The following is an 18829-nucleotide window of genomic DNA, read 5'->3' on the forward strand; positions in this document are numbered from 1 at the left end:
CAGTGTGGGTTTGAAAACGCTTGATGTTAAGTAGTTTCCTTCTGTTGAAGCCAGTTTTCGAGTTATATGTTAATTTTTCGTCAGATTAGTTGGATTCTAAAGGATTAATTCTTGTTTCCTGGAAACATATGTGTGCTCATGCTAAATTCTTTAACAAAGACATTTCTTCACAAAAATTATTCGGATTGCCAAAACCGGATGATCATTTCTTGAGTTTCTACAAGGAAATGTAGAAAACCACACTATACAAGATACAGCATACGTCATCGCCTTCCATCTTGGATTCTTCGTCGAGAATCGAACTTGAATTCATTAGAACATTTTATTATTAGGACTTCTAAAATTTTATTCATGGATTATTCTTGGATTATTTTTGGATTTGATTCTTAAAACCGTAAGTTCTTATGTTTTTTTTAAATTTTACCGTACTTTTTCAAAGTTTGTTGTTTTCGCTCTTTCTTGTGCCACTGTTTATTCGAGGCTAAACAAGTAACATAATAATATGTACCGGTATATTTTCATAACTGTATAAACGCATAACGTTTTCCGGTTACAAGGATATCCTTACTTTCACTTTTCCCATTGTTGCATTCTGTATTCGAAAGTATTGTACGATTTGCTATCAATACATCATTTAAGTCTGCCAAAGTTTACGTTTTAGACATTGTCGATACTACAATGTTGCTTGCAATGTTCACAGTCTTCTTTCAGTTTCAACGGGCAAGCATGATTTTCGAAACAATAACTGGTAAGCGAGATTCACTGGCTTTCTTTCTGTATGTCCGTCAGTTCTTTTGCATGGATGAGTTTCCATCGGATTGTACATATGTATATATGACCACATGTTTGTCTCTTCCTCTGCATGGGTGGATGGATGGATGGATGTATGCACAGATAAATTGATAGATACATGTGAATTTATATTAGGAAAATATGGATGGATGTATGCACAGATAAATTGATAGATACATGTGAATTTATATTAGGAAAATGAAATCATCGGTTTATTCACCAAACATCACTTATAAACTAACGGATGTGTCAAAGTTTCTTCCTACATACACCAATTGTTATCTAATCGCATGGCAATATAATACCACTGTGATCGATGAATGGGATGTGAGTGTGTGTATGTTGCTTTCAGCATTTGGTTTCGTAACGGAAAAATAATAATTTCAGTAGGAATTCATCTACCCGAATATTGCAGTTTTATGTATAATATCATTTTTAAATGGCATTGCTGTAAACTGAATCTTAAATGTTTGAATGAAGTAGAATACGTGCGGTGCTAAGGCTCAACGTACTGCATATATTAGTTTAGTTTATTATTTGTTATACAAGTACAGGGGCAGTTGATATGGATACATATCACCTGCAGTGTCTTTGGTATACTCTGAGCCTCGGAGAATTCTCGGTATGTGTAACCACTCATATCACCCGCATGTTGATTTATATGTTGAATTTGTCACTCTGCAGAACCTTTCTTCTTTTTCAAATCTGAATATGTTTGAAACTCATTACATAAAGCATACAATCCTGACTATTGAACGAAAACAAGGATATTTTAGTTTGTGCTCTTTTTAAATGTCTAAGAAAACATATTTTTCAAGCGAATATTTATTCTGACAAAAAGAAAATACATGTACTCTAAAAGTTATAAAGTGAAGAAATGACTTGCAGGAAATTATTCATGGTATACATAGTCACAAGGTAACATGCAATGTACTTGTAATTGATCATTACAATACGAGTTACCTTTCTCTGTGGTCACCTCACCGACATACGTCGGTATAGATTCCGCCCAACAGTTAGAAGGGTAATTTGTTTACAGTGGCAGCATGCATTATAGAGATTATGTATTCATAACTGAATGCTAATTGCAGGTCCTGCGACTTAATTAGCTGCATGTGGTAATTATGGAAGCCATGCACTTAAACAGACAACTGTCAAAATAGCTCCTACAATATGCATGAAAAATCAACCTGGGGTAATCCAAAAGACAACTAAATTTAGCAGTTATTAAAATAAGGAAAATAAACAGCGTAGACAATGCCAGCCTCGGAAAGTGCAACAAATGTATGATTAACTATTTAAAATGAAAAAAGTTATCTGCTCGTTTCTTAGAAATTACATTTAAAGTCCAGATACTGCGAAACAGCAATTGGAGGAGTTCGTGAGATTACATCGGAAGTAAGGGACACACTACATTAAAGTTATATAATACACACACGCGCACACACTATATATATATATATATATATATATATATATATATATATATATATATATATATATATATATATATATATATATATATATATATATATATATATATATATATATATATATATATGTGTACTATATTACACACTAAAACCCAGATTACGCCATTTGCTCATACACCAAAAGTAAAGTACAATTTGTTTAACAATACCTTGAATGATAATTAATGAGCAAATCCTAGGAAATTATTTTCATTATAAATCAAACCGTACTCAAAGTATAACACTGTAGAGCGGAACCATACATGAACTCTCGTAGTTACCTTCTCACTGTGGGTGTACATGAGCATGCAAGTTTGCGACTGACTCAAAGGATTTCATTCTGCAGTGTGACATAAAAAGTTGTAACCTTCTGTTTTGATAACATATTATATCTTTTACGAAGGAAACGAGACACAGTTTACTCGAGGATCTGACCAGTTGTCCTGGATAAGGGCACGAGAAGCTTGTGATAATATGTCATACGCCATACTTTCTGGAATGCGAGTCAAAAGTGCTTTTGGATTGCTTCATGTTGGAGAATTCGCCTGGATCGATGGAAAGGAATACAATTTCTGCTATACACAGGGTAAACTAAGGAGAGTTTCCTTGTTTTTGTCATACCCTTCTTAGGGACATACAGATATAGGATCCGTTTGTTTCCCCAACTGTCCGTCACATTTTTGTTTCTGGATTATAACCCACAAATATCATTTAACACACGTTGATAAAATCTACTACAAATGTCCGACTGCTAGTTCCTTGAAGCAAACTATAAATGGATATATGATTAGTTCTACCCGACATATTGTTACTCTCTCTGAATTCAAATATATATATATTTCTTGTTAATTAATGGTTGTATAGGCATAAACATGTGGCCCAACGTTTACTCAGATACGTGTTATAGCTTATGCTGACGATATTAATGAAAACTGTGCAAACAACCTTATCCAAAAACTGTGTAATAAAAGGGGAACTGTCTGATACAAAAGCAATGTTTTCAAACGATGGATGACAAACGAAAACCATACTATTTGTATTATAGCAAAGATATTATTTACCTTTTTGTTTCATTTTGTTAAATTTCAAGGGACTAAAATTATTTTTTCCACTTTAATTTTGATGGTAGCTATGAAAATGAATAAAACTGTGTTCAAGCGATTCGAGGAAATTATGTCAGTGTGTAGATCAGAATATTGTTCTTACTAAAATGAAGCATATATTCAAATTTTGGCAATATAATGCGAATGTGGCAAACACACACACACACACACACATTTCTATAAGCCCCAAACAGTACTTGCTAACCGTATTTAATTTGTTTCAGCGCCAAAGTGAGAAGTGAGTTCCAGTTTAAGAAGGGGGAGTTGTGTTCAGCGTTAAATTGAAAGTTGGGATTGAAATTGGTTTCGATAAATATATATATATATATATATATATATATATATATATATATATATATATATATATATATATATATATATATATATATATATATATATATATATATATATATATATATATATATATATATATATATATATATATATATATATATATATATGTATATATATGCAAGTTAAATATTCATATCCTCCGTGTGAAATCATTAAAAATAAGTATGAATATAGTGCCAGAGTTCCGAAAATTTGTATATTCCGTGTCGTCACGACTTTGATACTTTTCTAATATTTTAAAAACCATTATTAGTCTCAAGACATAACTTTACTAACCTAATTTCTTAAAAGCAGAGGAAACTTTATGTGCGCTAATACCTTTTGGTTTATAGCAGAGTTTATACAATTTCTCTATGCATGATTACTTTTAGCAATATATGTATAGACTGTTCATCACTCTTTTTAATACAAAACAGATGTCAATGAGACAAACAGGAAATGCAGATATGTGGCAGTAAGGAAAGAGGACACAAGAAATAATCTTGCTTGCATTTACAACAAAGGTAAAAACTGTGCATACAGCGATATTTTAAACACTCTTTATTGTACTATCGATATGCAACTTCATGGATTTTTAAGTTAAAGTTAAAGAAGGAATGCTATACTACTCTTATTATTAACTTTCCTGTTTTTTGTTAAATTACTAATCTTGTACCTGTATGTATCAATTTAATTACTAGTGAAAAGAAACATATGACTAGCAACAAAGTAGGCTTTAGCAATGTTAGCGATATTGGTATATTCATGTCAGTTGATCAGAACCTTTATAATCCTGGTCAAAACATCTGTTTCATATAGGCGAGAAAGTTCGGTTTGTTAGACCTTATCCTCGTTTCAATTCCAGAACGGTTAATACTAGTAATTTGCATTTTGTTTTGAAAGAAATTATTCTACAACTTTAGCACTTCTAGTTATAATATAAAATGATTAACATGTCTTAACAAATAATACTATTTTAACTCAGTGATAGTATATACGTTCAAATTATTGGAGTGTACAACAAGAAATATTGCGCCAGTCACCTAATCGAAGGAACGAGTATTAGCTTTTTGATTGGTTAATATTCTGGATAATGTGAGCGATAAAAATATGGAGTCTGCATTCAGGTTTGGTCTTCGTAAATGTATCAAACTTGTACTAATTTCAAACAGACGGAAAATTTGAGATGAATGAGGAGATTCTTTCGTACACTGATGCCGTCACAAAATGCCTAAAGTCAAGTACATCCCTGCAGGTGGTGGACAACTTTGCCTTACCAATGGTTGTTCCAGTGAACAGGACATACTGGATCAAGGATTACAATGCTACCAGTATCATCAACGGATTGAGTAGGCATTTAGTCAGAATCACTTTGTATAACATTGGAACCTCTTGAATATGTATTGCATGTCTTCTGTAGAATTGGATGTAATCGGTATCTTGTTTCCTCAATTGTTTATATGGTCATCATCCTGTCTGCATATGGTAAAGTTATTTTGATAGTAATCAATATTTTGGACAGTAAAATTAAATTATTTTATACGTTATATATCCAGTGTTCAATTTTGTCCTCTAATGAGTCAGACAATAATAACACTGGTCAACAGTGAAATCATTACTGACTTGAAAAGGCCCTAATCTGTAGTATTTTGGTGTGCCGAACACGAATATAACCGTGAAAAATTTGTATTGGCTCTCGTTTTGAAGATATTCATATACCTCATTTTCTATGTTTCACTGTGTAAATTTCTCCAGTAGGACTGCAGCAACATCCGGAATAATGATGTAACATTGCATAATACCATCATGCTCACATCATCCACAGTTGATTGCATCATTTTCTGATGCAATGCAATACTAATGCCATGCGGCTGCTGAAGTAAGTTGACGTCAGCAGTGTACTATACATGTGTAGGCCTATTATACTAATGCCAGGCGGCTGCTGAAGCTGACGTAAGCAGTGTACTATATAAAGCCCAATCAGATAGGTTCAGCATTTAAAATATTTTAGACGTTGTGCGAGACAGTTCAAGCTACTGTTACATAAAACTTATTATTTTATCCATTTACGTACAATAAAGAACAGTAATGCCTCGAAAGTGTGTTAATACCGCGGACAATTTTTGCTATATTTGTGGGGAAGTGACATTTGCCAACCAGAAGAAAAGTATCAATTCTCAAGTGAAGAAGGCATATCATCTTTACTTCGGATGCAAGGTTGGTGACCAAGACAAGCCTTGGGCTCCGCATATATGCTGTGCTACATGTACAACACAGCTTTCACAGTGGTTGAATTGCAAAAGGTCATCAATGCCGTTTGCAGTCCCAATGGTGTGGAGAGAGCCAAGCAACCACCTAAATGACTGTTACTTCTGCTTGGTTCCTCCTCTTTCCGGCGGAATAACGAAGCGAAAGAAGTCGAGAATAGTCTACCCAAACATTCCGTCTGCATTGAGACCAGTTCCACATGGTGAGGGACTTCCTATTCCAGAACCTCCAGCAGAATATTCTCTTGATTCATCTGACGAAGACAAAGGTGAGTCGACCTGTTCTTCTCCTGGTCCATCAGCATGCAGTGATCCAGATTTTCACTGTGGTGCATCATCAACCCCACACAGAATAACACAGGAAGAACTAAATGACCTGATTCGTGATTTGGACTTATCAAAGAACAAGGCAGAATTGCTAGGATCAAGACTCCAACAATGGAATCTTCTAGAAGAAGATGTCACAATTACTGCATATCGAAAGCGCCACCAGCAATTGGAGCCTTTCTTCAGAAAGGAAAGTAATCTGATATTCTGTTCCGATATTGAGGGCCTCATGAATGCTTTAAAAATCACTCATGACCCACAAGAATGGAGACTATTTGTGGACTCTTCTAAACTGAGTCTCAAGGCTGTGCTTTTGCACAATGGAAACATTCTTCCATCTATTCCAGTAGCGTATGCTGTCCACATGAAAGAGACATACGATAACTTAAGGCAGCTACTGAATTCCATTGAGTATAACAAGTACAGCTGGCACCTCTGTGGTGGTTGCCCTTTTAATGGGACTGCAGCAAGGATATACAAAATACATGTGTTTCTTATGCGAGTGGGATAGCCGAGCAAGGGAAATGCACTACATGAGGAAGGAATGGACTCACAGGCAGAATGTAGCCATTGGAGAGAAGAATATCCAACACCCAGCTCTGGTTGAGGCTCAGAAAATCTTGCTACCACCCCTTCACATCAAACTAGGTTTGATGAAGAACTTCGTGAAAGCCATTGACCGGACTTTGCCAGCATTCCGATACCTGCATGAAAAATTCCCTCGACTCAGCGAAGCAAAGATTAAAGAGGGAGTTTTTGTGGGTCCTCAGATTCGAGAGCTTTTCAAAGATGACCGGTTCAACAACTTGCTGGAAGGTGACGCGAAACAAGCATGGAATGCTTTTCGCCTAGTTTCTACAAACTTCCTCGGAAATGTTAGGGCAGAAAACTATAAGGAACTAGTAGAAGACATGTTGATGAAGTATAAGAAACTTGGCTGCAATATGTCTCTAAAGATTCACTTCCTTCATTCCCATTTGGATTTCTTTCCTAGCAACTGTGGTATTGTTAGTGATGAACACGGCGAACGTTTTCATCAAGATATCGCAACAATGGAACAAAGATACCAGGGAAAATGGTCCACTACAATGCTGGCTGACTACTGCTGGACACTCCTCAGAGATGCTCCCGAACAGCTGTACAAGAGACAGGCGAAGAAATCTAAGATGTAGTCAATGACTTGATTTTTTATAGGTAGGCTATTACAGTTGACCTTTTACTATTGGAATGCATTTCGTTATGTAAACATTAATTTCTTGCAGATTACAAAAAAACTAGAGCCAATTTTGCAATTTGACTGTCATATTCGTGTTCAGCACATAAAAATTGATAAGAATTGACTAATTTTATTTCAGTAACATGACTTTTGTAAAAATTTGTTGTCCAGTGTAATTAGCGTTCGTTGAATAATGTATATAACATTAATTTATTTCTTAGAATAAGTAATTTCTAAATTAACGTATTCAAAGTTCCGAGCTAAATAGGAAGAACATTTGCTTTTCGGATAGATATGAAACAGACAAACTCATATTATAAATTATTGATGATGTCAGCATCCAAAAGTAAAACATGGAAAACAAGACAATATATAATAATATTTTAGGGTCGCAAATAGGTTATTAATTAATTTAACATGCAAAAAGTCTTACTATGTCTTCTATGAAATAATTCCTTGTCCAATATTTTACAGTTCCAGCGCAAACGGTGACAGAGTTATGCATCGGTATAGTGAAGCTGGACAACAACACATTTGAGTTTGGTACAACCTCATGTGATGAGACTCATCCCGTTATATGTGATGCGAGTAAGACTGTCTTTTAATTAAGGCATATCGTCTTCATTTGATACAAGCAATGGGGAGTATAAGGTAGCAAAAAGTACCGCATAGAACCTCGTCTGAATAAACGTCACAAATTCCCAAACACTAGCGAAGAAAATGTTACACAGCGCTCATTTGAAATCAAAATAAATGAGAAATTGTGAATCAAAAGGGGGCGCGTTCAAGGTTTCTCTTCAAAATTAAATTGCAACCATATGTTTAACAATGCATATGTAGTGTTTTCTTGCTGTGATTTATGATTGCATTTCGTCTGTAATTTGATTTATATTCCTGGACATTTTATCAGCGTCAAAACAGAGTGCCAAATTACCTAATAAGAGCATATAATCAGTAGAAACTAATAAATATAAGTTTCGGGCCTGTTTAATACTGTTCAAGAGACGATTATTTTCCATGACGTTTTAAGGAGAAACAGAACACAGACACACACACATTTTGGATGGATGATGTAATATTGCAAACACCTATCGCCGTTTTTCATTTTTCATAGGTACAGACATAAATACTACCAAATATGAGTTGGGTTCTTGCAGGAAAAGAGAAAAGGAAAATAGGTTAATTCACTTTAGCCTAAAACGGTTATATTTTCTTCCCTTGCAGGTGGCGTCCCTACCGCATTAACATTAACAACCAGACATGAACGGATGCATCGGCTCGCTGATTTAAAGGCTTATAGCCAGCCGCAACCTGATGGTACATATAATAACACTTCAATGGGCAGTTAAAATTCGTACAACATAAAATGTTCCTTTACATCATGTCCGTGAATTTATTTAACCTTAGAATTTACAAGTTCTGGTGAAAGAAAACAACAACTATTACAAATCCATTTAGTTCATGTACCTTCTTGACTCACTTGGCTCACTTGGCTCACTTGACTCACTTGGCTCACGTTTACTGTTCTGAAGAAAAGCATATATATAAGAGAAAGCTGGTATTTTCCATTATTTCATAAATATACATCATTTAACTGTCGAAATATAAATCAAGACTTCTAAAATACATTTACCATGCTATAACAATTCACTAAATATACGTGTTTTTTTTTTTTTTGCTCAAAGGACAATAGCCTAAATCGTCACATGCAGATATGCGTACATAAAGAGATTGTGTGATATGCATAAAATACACTCCGTTGTTAAGTAGATTATTGAAGATGATTACAGTCATACCTCTGTGCTACGTGGAGATTTAGCAGGCATACGTCACGGGACATGCTCTTTTGAACTTAAGTTCCCCACACATGTGTCTTTCGCTAGCAACATTTCACGTCATTCACCCACTGGAAAATAAACTCAAATCGAATATAATTCATGTATCGTCATATTGAAGCTATTTGAATCATATCACTTACACATGGATGCGATGCATCTACAGACGGCATATATTTCAAGGTGTTGGGGAGAAACGCTAGATATGTTTCAGTAATTATTGACGAAGGAAACTTCGGCAAATGGACAAACTGAGTTTCGGCAAATGGACAAATTGATAATATATTAATGCATAATAATACTTTGAAGGGGGTTTTCCGTTGTCAGAAAGGCTGAGATATCGAGATTTGCAGCTTTTCAAATTCTGAAACGAGTTTATCTGGATGTGTGCTTCAATAATACTGAAGAATAACAGCTAACACGCATACAAATGATTGTATGAGTGTTATATAAATGTATGTTACATGTACATGATCGAAGTTATATGAACATAACCGCATGATTGGAATCAAGTACATCTGCAAGTAAAGTAAGGTCTGTGAGATCTGATATTTTGTATTATCTGTTACATGCACTAAATGTTTGTAAACTTCTATTTCTGCATTTCAGATTTGATATTCATCGTATTATACTCGACCTTATGGGTCTTACCCTTCGCTCTATCGATTGTCGCCATCGTGCAGTACCGGAAAAAACGTTTGACTAAAAGCATTGCGAAGAATAGTATATACAAGTCGCGTCGTTCTGATGCAAAGTAGGTCTTTCTGTCACTGTCTCTCTGTCCGTCTGTCTGTCTTATTCTCTCTCTCTCTCTCTCTCTCGCTCCCTCTTAAGTGCTGCGGAGGCTCAGGTGTTAATGTATTGAACTTGTGACTATATTTGTTTTACATGCCTCGTCATGACATAACCTTCAAAATCAGTACGGTAAAATAGTAAACCACAACCCCACATATCTCTCTCATCCATTTGGTATCTAACTGACGTCATTGTGGTTACGAATGGAAATGATTAAGAGGTAAAAATACGCATATATGTCAATAACATGTCGGTTCGTTTATTACAGTGACAATGAAAGATTACATATGCTTATAATAAGCATCACTCACGCTCGGACATATATGGTAAAGACCTAAACACGCTGAACAGGCAATAACTTCGAATTGTTAGATAATAGATATACATATTTTAACATAATTTGTAATAGTATTTCTCCTCATCATAATTGGAGATGCATAAACTTAACAAATAAAACAGATATTCCTAATTATATTTATTATTGCAAATTAGCATAAGATCCGGCTAATGAAGAAACAAATTATGTAAATTGGTGATTAACGACCTGTTTTAGTAAAATTACGGAAAATTAAAAATTTTTAGAAATATATTATAGCGAATTAACATTCAAAGCAATACATTGGGATTTCTTTCTTCTGCAATTCACATTGGAATACAATGTTAAATTTAACCATCCAATCATATTTTTATATGAAGTCATCAAACACAAAAAAACACCAGTAACACAGTCTCTCGTAATTATTCAAAATTATTCAACATGTTATTCGAAAATAATAGTTCAAGTGAGCAACGTATTGATTCGGATGAAAACATTACGAGAAGACTTTAGCAACATATTCCTAATTACAAATTTAGAACATCAATAAAACAGTCTCTTGTAACTATTAAAAGTTGATCCAAATGTTACTCCAAAACTTTAGTTAGGTAAGAAACGTTATGATTTAGATTAAAATATCACGAAAAGATTTCAGCAAAATATTTCTGATTCCAAAGTTAGACTAAACGATGATGATACATTTTTATTGCTGCCTTGTGAAATAGTTATAAAAATAAGTAGTATTATGATACATTTTTATTGCTGCCTTGTGAAATAGTTATAAAAATAAGTAGTATTGTTCGGTAAAAATAATTTTATAAATCAACGGATTGTTTTAAACTATGATTTAATACTGCTATAAACAAAGGACGTTGGAAACAAAATATAATTCCAACAAATTATACACTCCCTGGAAGAAGTCGTCAAAGACATGCACGAGACGATGATTTGGGAAAAACTGTGTGGACAACAACACCATGGCAAGTGCAACTGAACATCATTTTAAAGACAATGACCTCGAACGGAAAATGTTTTATTCATGCTAATACCCACAAAAGCAGATTTAAAAATAAACATTTCAAATTTTAAAATATTTTATAAATTACAATTTTATGGATTATGTTTATTTTTCAAATTTCCACATTTTTAATAACTACTGCAAACAACAACTCAACTAATCATTCAAGTAAAATGGCATGACCAACTGTGAAGAAAAAACCTGTCGATTTATAAATAAATCAAGCTATCCATCGGCTTTCAAAGATGAGGATGTAACCCTGCCATGAATTCCAGATAATGCTGACTTTTTGTTTGACTGCTCGAAGCACAAATGATTAGTAATATTTTTAATCGTTTTTAATCTTAAAAAAAAAGATTAGCCTAAAGCAAATGTAGCAGGAATAGAAACACGTGAAGCAAGTGTATGAGCAAAAGACAGAGGAACGGGATTAGATTTAGGAAAAACTACTTTATACTAAATTTGTCACAGACAGATCAATAGTTCTTGAGTTTTCGGAATCATGCAGATAACTGTAATAACTGTCATAATTTTTGCATCTCTCTATTTAAACAACCATTTAAACTCTTACATAATCGTAAGTTATCTCTTACTCATTACGTCACTTGCATCACGTTGTAAAGCTACTGTCTGGATCTGCTAAATCTTCAACTATGCAATCTCCTAAACTTTCTACACTTTCCAACAGTTTATGCGATCTAAATTACAGTTGCAAGTTACGACTGTAAATATACTCCATATACAGTTGTTTCCACTACCTTCTGCTGTCATAAGTTTCGGCGTTTCATATGTTTGACTAAACAACCATTAAATCTTACACAAAGCCTCTTAATTCTCCTTTTTTCCCATAACTCAACAAGCTTTGCGCCGCAGATGAAATATTTTCACCTTGAATCTGTTCGTTGAAATCATATACTAATGTCCCTGTTTCTTGTAGTTCTTGAACACATGATTGCTTTGTATTAATTGCTTTCATCACTATGTCAGAAGGAGTTACTATTGGCTATCTTTGTGCAACGGTAGGTTGAAAAGGGTGCTATGAATATATGCCCAGATTTTTATCATTTGGATGTAGGAATTTACTCCCATAGTTTGTACAGCACAATACTTTAATTAAGCTACTTCCACCTTTATTTGGAATGCTCCTTTAATATTCGCATTTGCCTTTTGCTTTGCAATGCAATGTTTCTCTCAATACTTACATGAACAAGAATAATTTCATAACGTCTAAAAGGACAAGAATGATAACAGAAACCTCATCTCCCAATTGAATTTTAGAATATGACTAGAAATAAAAATTATACTATAACCAATTGAGAATAAAAATAACTGTTCAAACGTTAACTAACAAGTAGTTGGAAATATACGGATGCTACCAAATCAAGACAACCTATAACAGTGCCCCAGTACAGTATCAACAACAATCTTTTGTCCCATGCCATGATCTTAGAATTAAAAAGAAATTAATAAGTAAATTTCTATCAGTTGATGATATCACCTAACCTTTAAAGGTTTTTCACACCTTATTGGTAGCTTTCTAATGCAAGTTAACATTGCTTATATCGCACTAAGTGCCCAGTTGATGAGACTTAAACAGAAACATCTCATTTAATTACCTCCTGAAAAGAACACATACTATGGTCATGTAAGTTTTGTAATCGATTTTTTCTTACTTATAACAATTAATTACAACAAATGCAGTTTAACTGGAGTGTTTGATTGTTAATATTTAGGTCATTAAGAGAAAGAAAAGAAGTGGACTATATGATAATGAAAGTTACACAAAAGAACAATAATGATGGCAGTTTCGAATGGTCCCAGCTCTTTCCTGTGTTATTTTACACAATCTCCTTGGTAATAACTTTGACAATTTCAAACAACGCCACCTCTTTCCTGTTTTATTTTACTTGGGTTTTCGCTGTCAGTTTTGCATTTTTTAAACAATATGCTTTCACTATCGCTCAAGCATAGTGTATTATTGCAGGGAAAATATTTCTATCCTGTTCTGTCTCATATATGTCAATCGAAATACAAGGAATACTGCGATCTCCATTTAAATCATTATGGTTCATACCTTCATGTTTTGTAATGCAGTCACAGACAGTACAAATGACGTGGCATTACACAAATCATTATAAATCTTGTTAAATGATTTTAATTTTTCTTAAGATCTTAATTTTCTAAATTATTACTTTTCGGGAATTTGTATTCTTCATGTATTATATTGGTGTAAAGATTACCTGAAAGAGAGTGGAGATTATTCAAGTCATTTTTACGTTAACCTTATATGCTTGTTGCAAATTAAGGTAGAGAGAAGAAATACAGAAGACGAAAATTCAACAATTGAAGACCTAAAAATGTTTGTTGAAACTAATGGTTTTATTACTTGACCGCTGGTTTCATTGTTGCTTTAGGTCTGGTATTGAATCACAAATATTGGTATATTTTTAAACATGCTATACCTAATAAAATCTCCTAAGGACAATCAATTAAATCGGCTAATGTGCGAAACCAATTCCAAAACTGTTGTAAATTTGTAATTGGCTGAGTTTTTGCAACTGGTGTGATTGCAACTACAACAATATAAATGTACAAAGTCCATCATGCAGCCTCTATTACCCATTTGATCATATTGCTAAAGAAAGTGAGAAATGAAGGTAGGGTTATTTTCAAAGTTATAATGGCTAAATGTTTGCATTATTCACAGTATCTCATGTTGCCCCACAAAGACAAAGAAGCAGAGCTATGGTATATACGTCATGGTGGTGGGATCTAAATATATTTATTTTCTGGCAAAGTTATATTTTGATTATACAAGCAATCGTTGTATTATCAACTTTTAAATAATTGCAGTTGCACCAGTTGATAAATGAAAGGAATATTTCCATTGGTCGAACATAATCATGTGATCAGACCCAATTGCATTTATTTATGTATAAACTGTACGGAGAACTACTTTATACTAACTTCTATAAATGGAGTCACGTGGAAAGTAACTAACGTAAACACTAACTTGGAAGGCATACACACTGCATGCCTTTTAAACGAAATAAAAACGGTGGGGGGCGTTATGTGCTGTTTGACTTGGCATCTGCTAGTTTATAATCAGTTTAAACTCAGAAAAACAACTTCACACTCTTAAATATATTCTTGATGACACATTTCCTGGAAACATTTATTCTAAGAAAACAAAATTGTTGGATATCATTTCATCTTTCAGTCATTCAACAACTTCCTAGCTTACACATGGTATGTTGTAAATGTAATATTTCTAATGTCATGGAGTGGACTGCACTATTTTATGTCTATATAAAGTCTTCTCGTTTCAAATCGAATGCTTAACAATAATATCTTATTCTAGTATAATTCGTGAACGCTAACATTATAATTCCATCCTAATTATCTTTGGTAATTTGATTTGTTTCACATTTTCCGTACTTACTATGGTCAAATCATCGTCATTTATTATCCTCATTTATCTCTTATTTTAATATTTGTAGTACATCTCAATGTTTATGGTGTACATCTGTTTTACAAATACAGAGAAAATTAATACTCATAAAATCATTTTAATAAAATTGTTGGTTTTTTTTTTTTCGTTACAACTGTTTTCAATTGGTTGTCTGGTTTTTATTTTACTTACCGTAGCGCACCAAATGGAACAGAAGAGCAAGGAACGTTGGAATTAAGTGACTTTTTAGTATTAGTAAATATACCAGTCTGAGAATTATGGTGAACTGAAAGTTTCACAATTTCCGTTCGATGTTATACTCGGAATTTACAACTCAGTACGCAGTTCAATTGCATGATCGTGCTTACCTCAATTGACTGAGTGAACAGGTTATGCGTTTAGCAAAGATTAAAATTCATTTGGGTCTGTCATTGTCACAAGCATACATCAGCAGATATCAAGTGTGCTTCACATATCACTTTATATAATTATTACATCAGCAGATATCAAGTGTGCTTCACATATCACTTTATATAATTATTACATCAGCAGATGTCAAGTGTGTTTCACATATCCCTTTATGTAATTATCTAGAGAATCATTTTTTCTTATTGATTGGTGTTACATTTATTGACATTTTAAAGAAACAAAATGTTATCAATAATATTAAGACCTTTTCAAATACCCCCAGTGGTACCATGTGCATATAATATTAGCGCTAGCATCTAATTCGAATTCATACGCAATTCGTAAAATATTAATTCAAGTCAATAACAAGCATCCATCAACAAAGTAGGGATTTACATTTTTGTAGACTTCCAATATGATGAATGTACCCAATAAACAATGAAGAAGTAAATATTTATTGTCCTGTTATATATATATATATATATGTATATGTATATATATATATATATATATATATATATATATATATATATATATATATATATATATATATATATATATATATATATATATATATATATATATATGTCTCTGTGTGTGTGTGTGTGTGATTCGGATTTTTAACGTAGCTTTAACAAGTTTTCAGTCATATCACTACGATGTCTGCAATGTGGCAGTTTAAAGTGATGTCTATCACTGGGGCATCATGCCGCAGACATGTAGCATGATGTCCCACCCAGTCTCATTATCCTGACACCAGGCCGACCAGTCCTAACACTAACCTCATAATGCTGAGCGCCAAGCGAGGCAGCTGTTAGTACCATTTTCGTAAGTCTTTGGTATGACTCGGCCGTGGATCGAACCCAAGACCTCCCGCATCCGAGGCGGAAGCTCTACCCACTAGGTCACCGAAGCGGTTGTCGTGTTCTATTATGTGTAGTTTGGACTACCTTGCCGTTTATATATTTGCGTGTTCAAATATATGTTCCTGGTTTACAGGTTGCATATTTTTGCAAATGACTTTGACAGCAAAGATTACGCTGGCAGCAATATAGAATAGAAATACTAAGTAAATAGGTAATTAATGATTTCCCAGAAATCGCTTTTTAAAGTTTGGTTTTAGAAATTTAGAAAGGATCGAAAAGTTATAAAGCCTAGAACCTAGGCTGTGCTTAATGTACATTCATAACATTACATGATATATGGAGAATAAATCAATGAAACGTTTCGCCGTAGTTATCTTTTAAGATCTTTTCAAATATTGCAATATTTTGGAGCAGCAAATACATTTCTCTGTTCACTCTTTCAGGACAAAACAAGATCGAGAAAAGTTACCCCGAGACCATTTTATGCGGTGGAATAATGAATCAGAGAGCAAATCGACGCCTTGTAACGGCTACAAGATCGAGGACAGCACAGAAGGTCAAGGAAATAATCCAAGAGAAGTCAGTGATGACGAAGGTTACGATAATTTCGATCCGCAACTTGGGTTGTATGAGAATCCCATTACCGCTAACAATCCTACATCTCGCTATCACATTCAAGGACACGCACTATTGAGAAAGCATGCCCCTCTTTGTAACGAGCGTTACGATTATATCGATCCGCAACTTGGCTTGTAAGAAAATCCCATTAACACTAACAATTCCACATCACGCTTTCATGTCCAAGGACACGAGCTATTGGCAAAGCATGCCGCTCTTTGCAAAGAAACAAAGTCCAGCAAAATTGAGAAAGGCTTGTTTCCCGCTAGAGAAACTCTTGACCCTCAAAAATACATGTCAATGCATAATAATGAAAGAGACAGCACGATAGTTTTGGACACAGAGAACACGAATCTTTACGAGAACTTCAATCGGGTCGATATGCCATTGGAATGCCAATACGATAATATCTGATTCTGAGTATATCCGCAGCTATAAAAATCCTAAGAAACATTATCTGCCCTACTAATTATGTGTACAAAATATTCAGATCTTTTGATTAAAACTATCCGGGAAAGACTGGCATTATATTATTTGATCATGGTGTGCGTCTGTATGTGTCTATATTATATCCCCGACTTGGTTCATTCCTCTGTTGGGTATGTGCGTATTGTCAAGATGGTTTGTAGATTATTTTCACTCGGGGACAAATTAAAATCATCTAACATACATAATAATAAAAAATTCTCTCTTCCCATATATTTTCTCACTTTGTATATATCTTAAAATAAGTAATGGAAAAGAGTGAGAAGCAACAAAATTTGTAAAATTAACAAATAATTTAGTTCCATAGAATACAGTTGAAAAATGTAAAGAGAACTTACGGTTTTGCGAATTAAACCCCAAAATAGTCATATATATATATATATATATATATATATATATATATATATATATATATATATATATATATATATATATATATATATATATATATATATATATATATATATATATATATATATGGTGTCGTTATTGTAATCGTTATATATTGAAATTAGCAGAGTCGGATACAAATAAATTCACATACTGTTATTTCTCTACAGAAAATTTGATAATACCTCTTGTCATTGCTAAGTAAAAAGCAAAAGGAGTGAGAATACAGTATCCTTTTGTGGAACTTATTTTATGCAAAAACAATATTTTACCTTTTGCTAAATAGCTGGACTATTACTACTAGTGCTACTAGTATTACTACTACTAATGATAATGATACATGTGAAATAATCATGATGATAATGCTACTAATGATAATGCTAATGATAATGCTGTTCGGTTCATAATCCCTAATTTTGTCATAATGGAAATTTGAGAGCTATTACTTCCTTCAGAGGTTACCTGTATACAAAGGCTACTTATGGCTTTTGCATTGCAGCCCAACTTTGTCCTAAAAGGCAAACATTTTGTAACACCACGCACACACACACACACACACACACACAGAGTAGGTATTGGTGCAATGTTGTATGCAATGACGCATGTTTTTTAGGTCAAGATTGCAGACAAGTGCATTCACATTGGAGAACATCTGCAATATTCGCCGTTTTCAAAACGACATAATATGTTTGCGGATGTCGTGTAGGAATTACCTACCTCGGGAACTGAAGGTTTATCAACAGAAGTGTTCCAATGAGCATTTTCAATTTAATGGTGTGCAAAGTTTATGCTAAAACATTTTTACAATGACGTTTCCTTAGTTAAAAATTGCAATTAAGGCATAAAACAGAATTAAAAGAACAAGTCATCACAGCAGATATAGTAAATGACTCTTCTCTACGGAACTATTTGGCTAGACTTTTAGGCTGCAGAGGCGCTCACATAGCGGGTGATGGTGCTGTGTAAGATACACTTAAAATAAAACCTTTCCTAAAAGTCATCCCACTTGCCACACTTATTGTGGACACAAATGGATTACTTAACGTATTATGGATTATGACGCTATTCAGATCATCGTTATCATCTCGTGTAAATGTATTTGTATGTAGAAATCTTAACCTTAACCACATATCAGT

At 33.7% G+C, this 18829-nt stretch overlaps 1 protein-coding gene across 1 annotated transcript; it reads left to right on the forward strand.

The window, feature by feature from the left end:
• Window positions 1-626: 626 nt before the first annotated feature.
• Window positions 627-17457, forward strand: LOC149791789 (uncharacterized). Its single transcript, XM_089969266.1, has 8 exons — window positions 627-748; window positions 2668-2850; window positions 4138-4224; window positions 4873-5049; window positions 7985-8098; window positions 8735-8827; window positions 9955-10099; window positions 16643-17457. The coding sequence occupies exons 1-8, from the start codon at window positions 679-681 to the stop codon at window positions 16953-16955; spliced, it is 1182 nt and encodes a 393-aa protein (XP_089825392.1). The 5' UTR covers window positions 627-678; the 3' UTR covers window positions 16956-17457.
• Window positions 17458-18829: the final 1372 nt, after the last annotated feature.

The sequence above is a fragment of the Sinohyriopsis cumingii genome, chromosome 9, assembly GCF_028554795.1.
Source record: "Sinohyriopsis cumingii isolate HCF-2022 chromosome 9, ASM2855479v2, whole genome shotgun sequence".
NCBI lineage: Eukaryota > Metazoa > Mollusca > Bivalvia > Unionida > Unionidae > Sinohyriopsis > Sinohyriopsis cumingii.

Bases quoted from the DNA above. Each gene is read 5' to 3' on its own strand.
- LOC149791789 (XM_089969266.1), top strand. From the start codon at position 679: ATGTTGCTTGCAATGTTCACAGTCTTCTTTCAGTTTCAACGGGCAAGC. The intron at 749-2,667 runs GTAAGCGAGATT...TCTTTTACGAAG, and splicing joins GATTTTCGAAACAATAACTG to GAAACGAGACACAGTTTACT. The intron at 8,828-9,954 runs GTACATATAATA...TCTGCATTTCAG, and splicing joins TAGCCAGCCGCAACCTGATG to ATTTGATATTCATCGTATTA.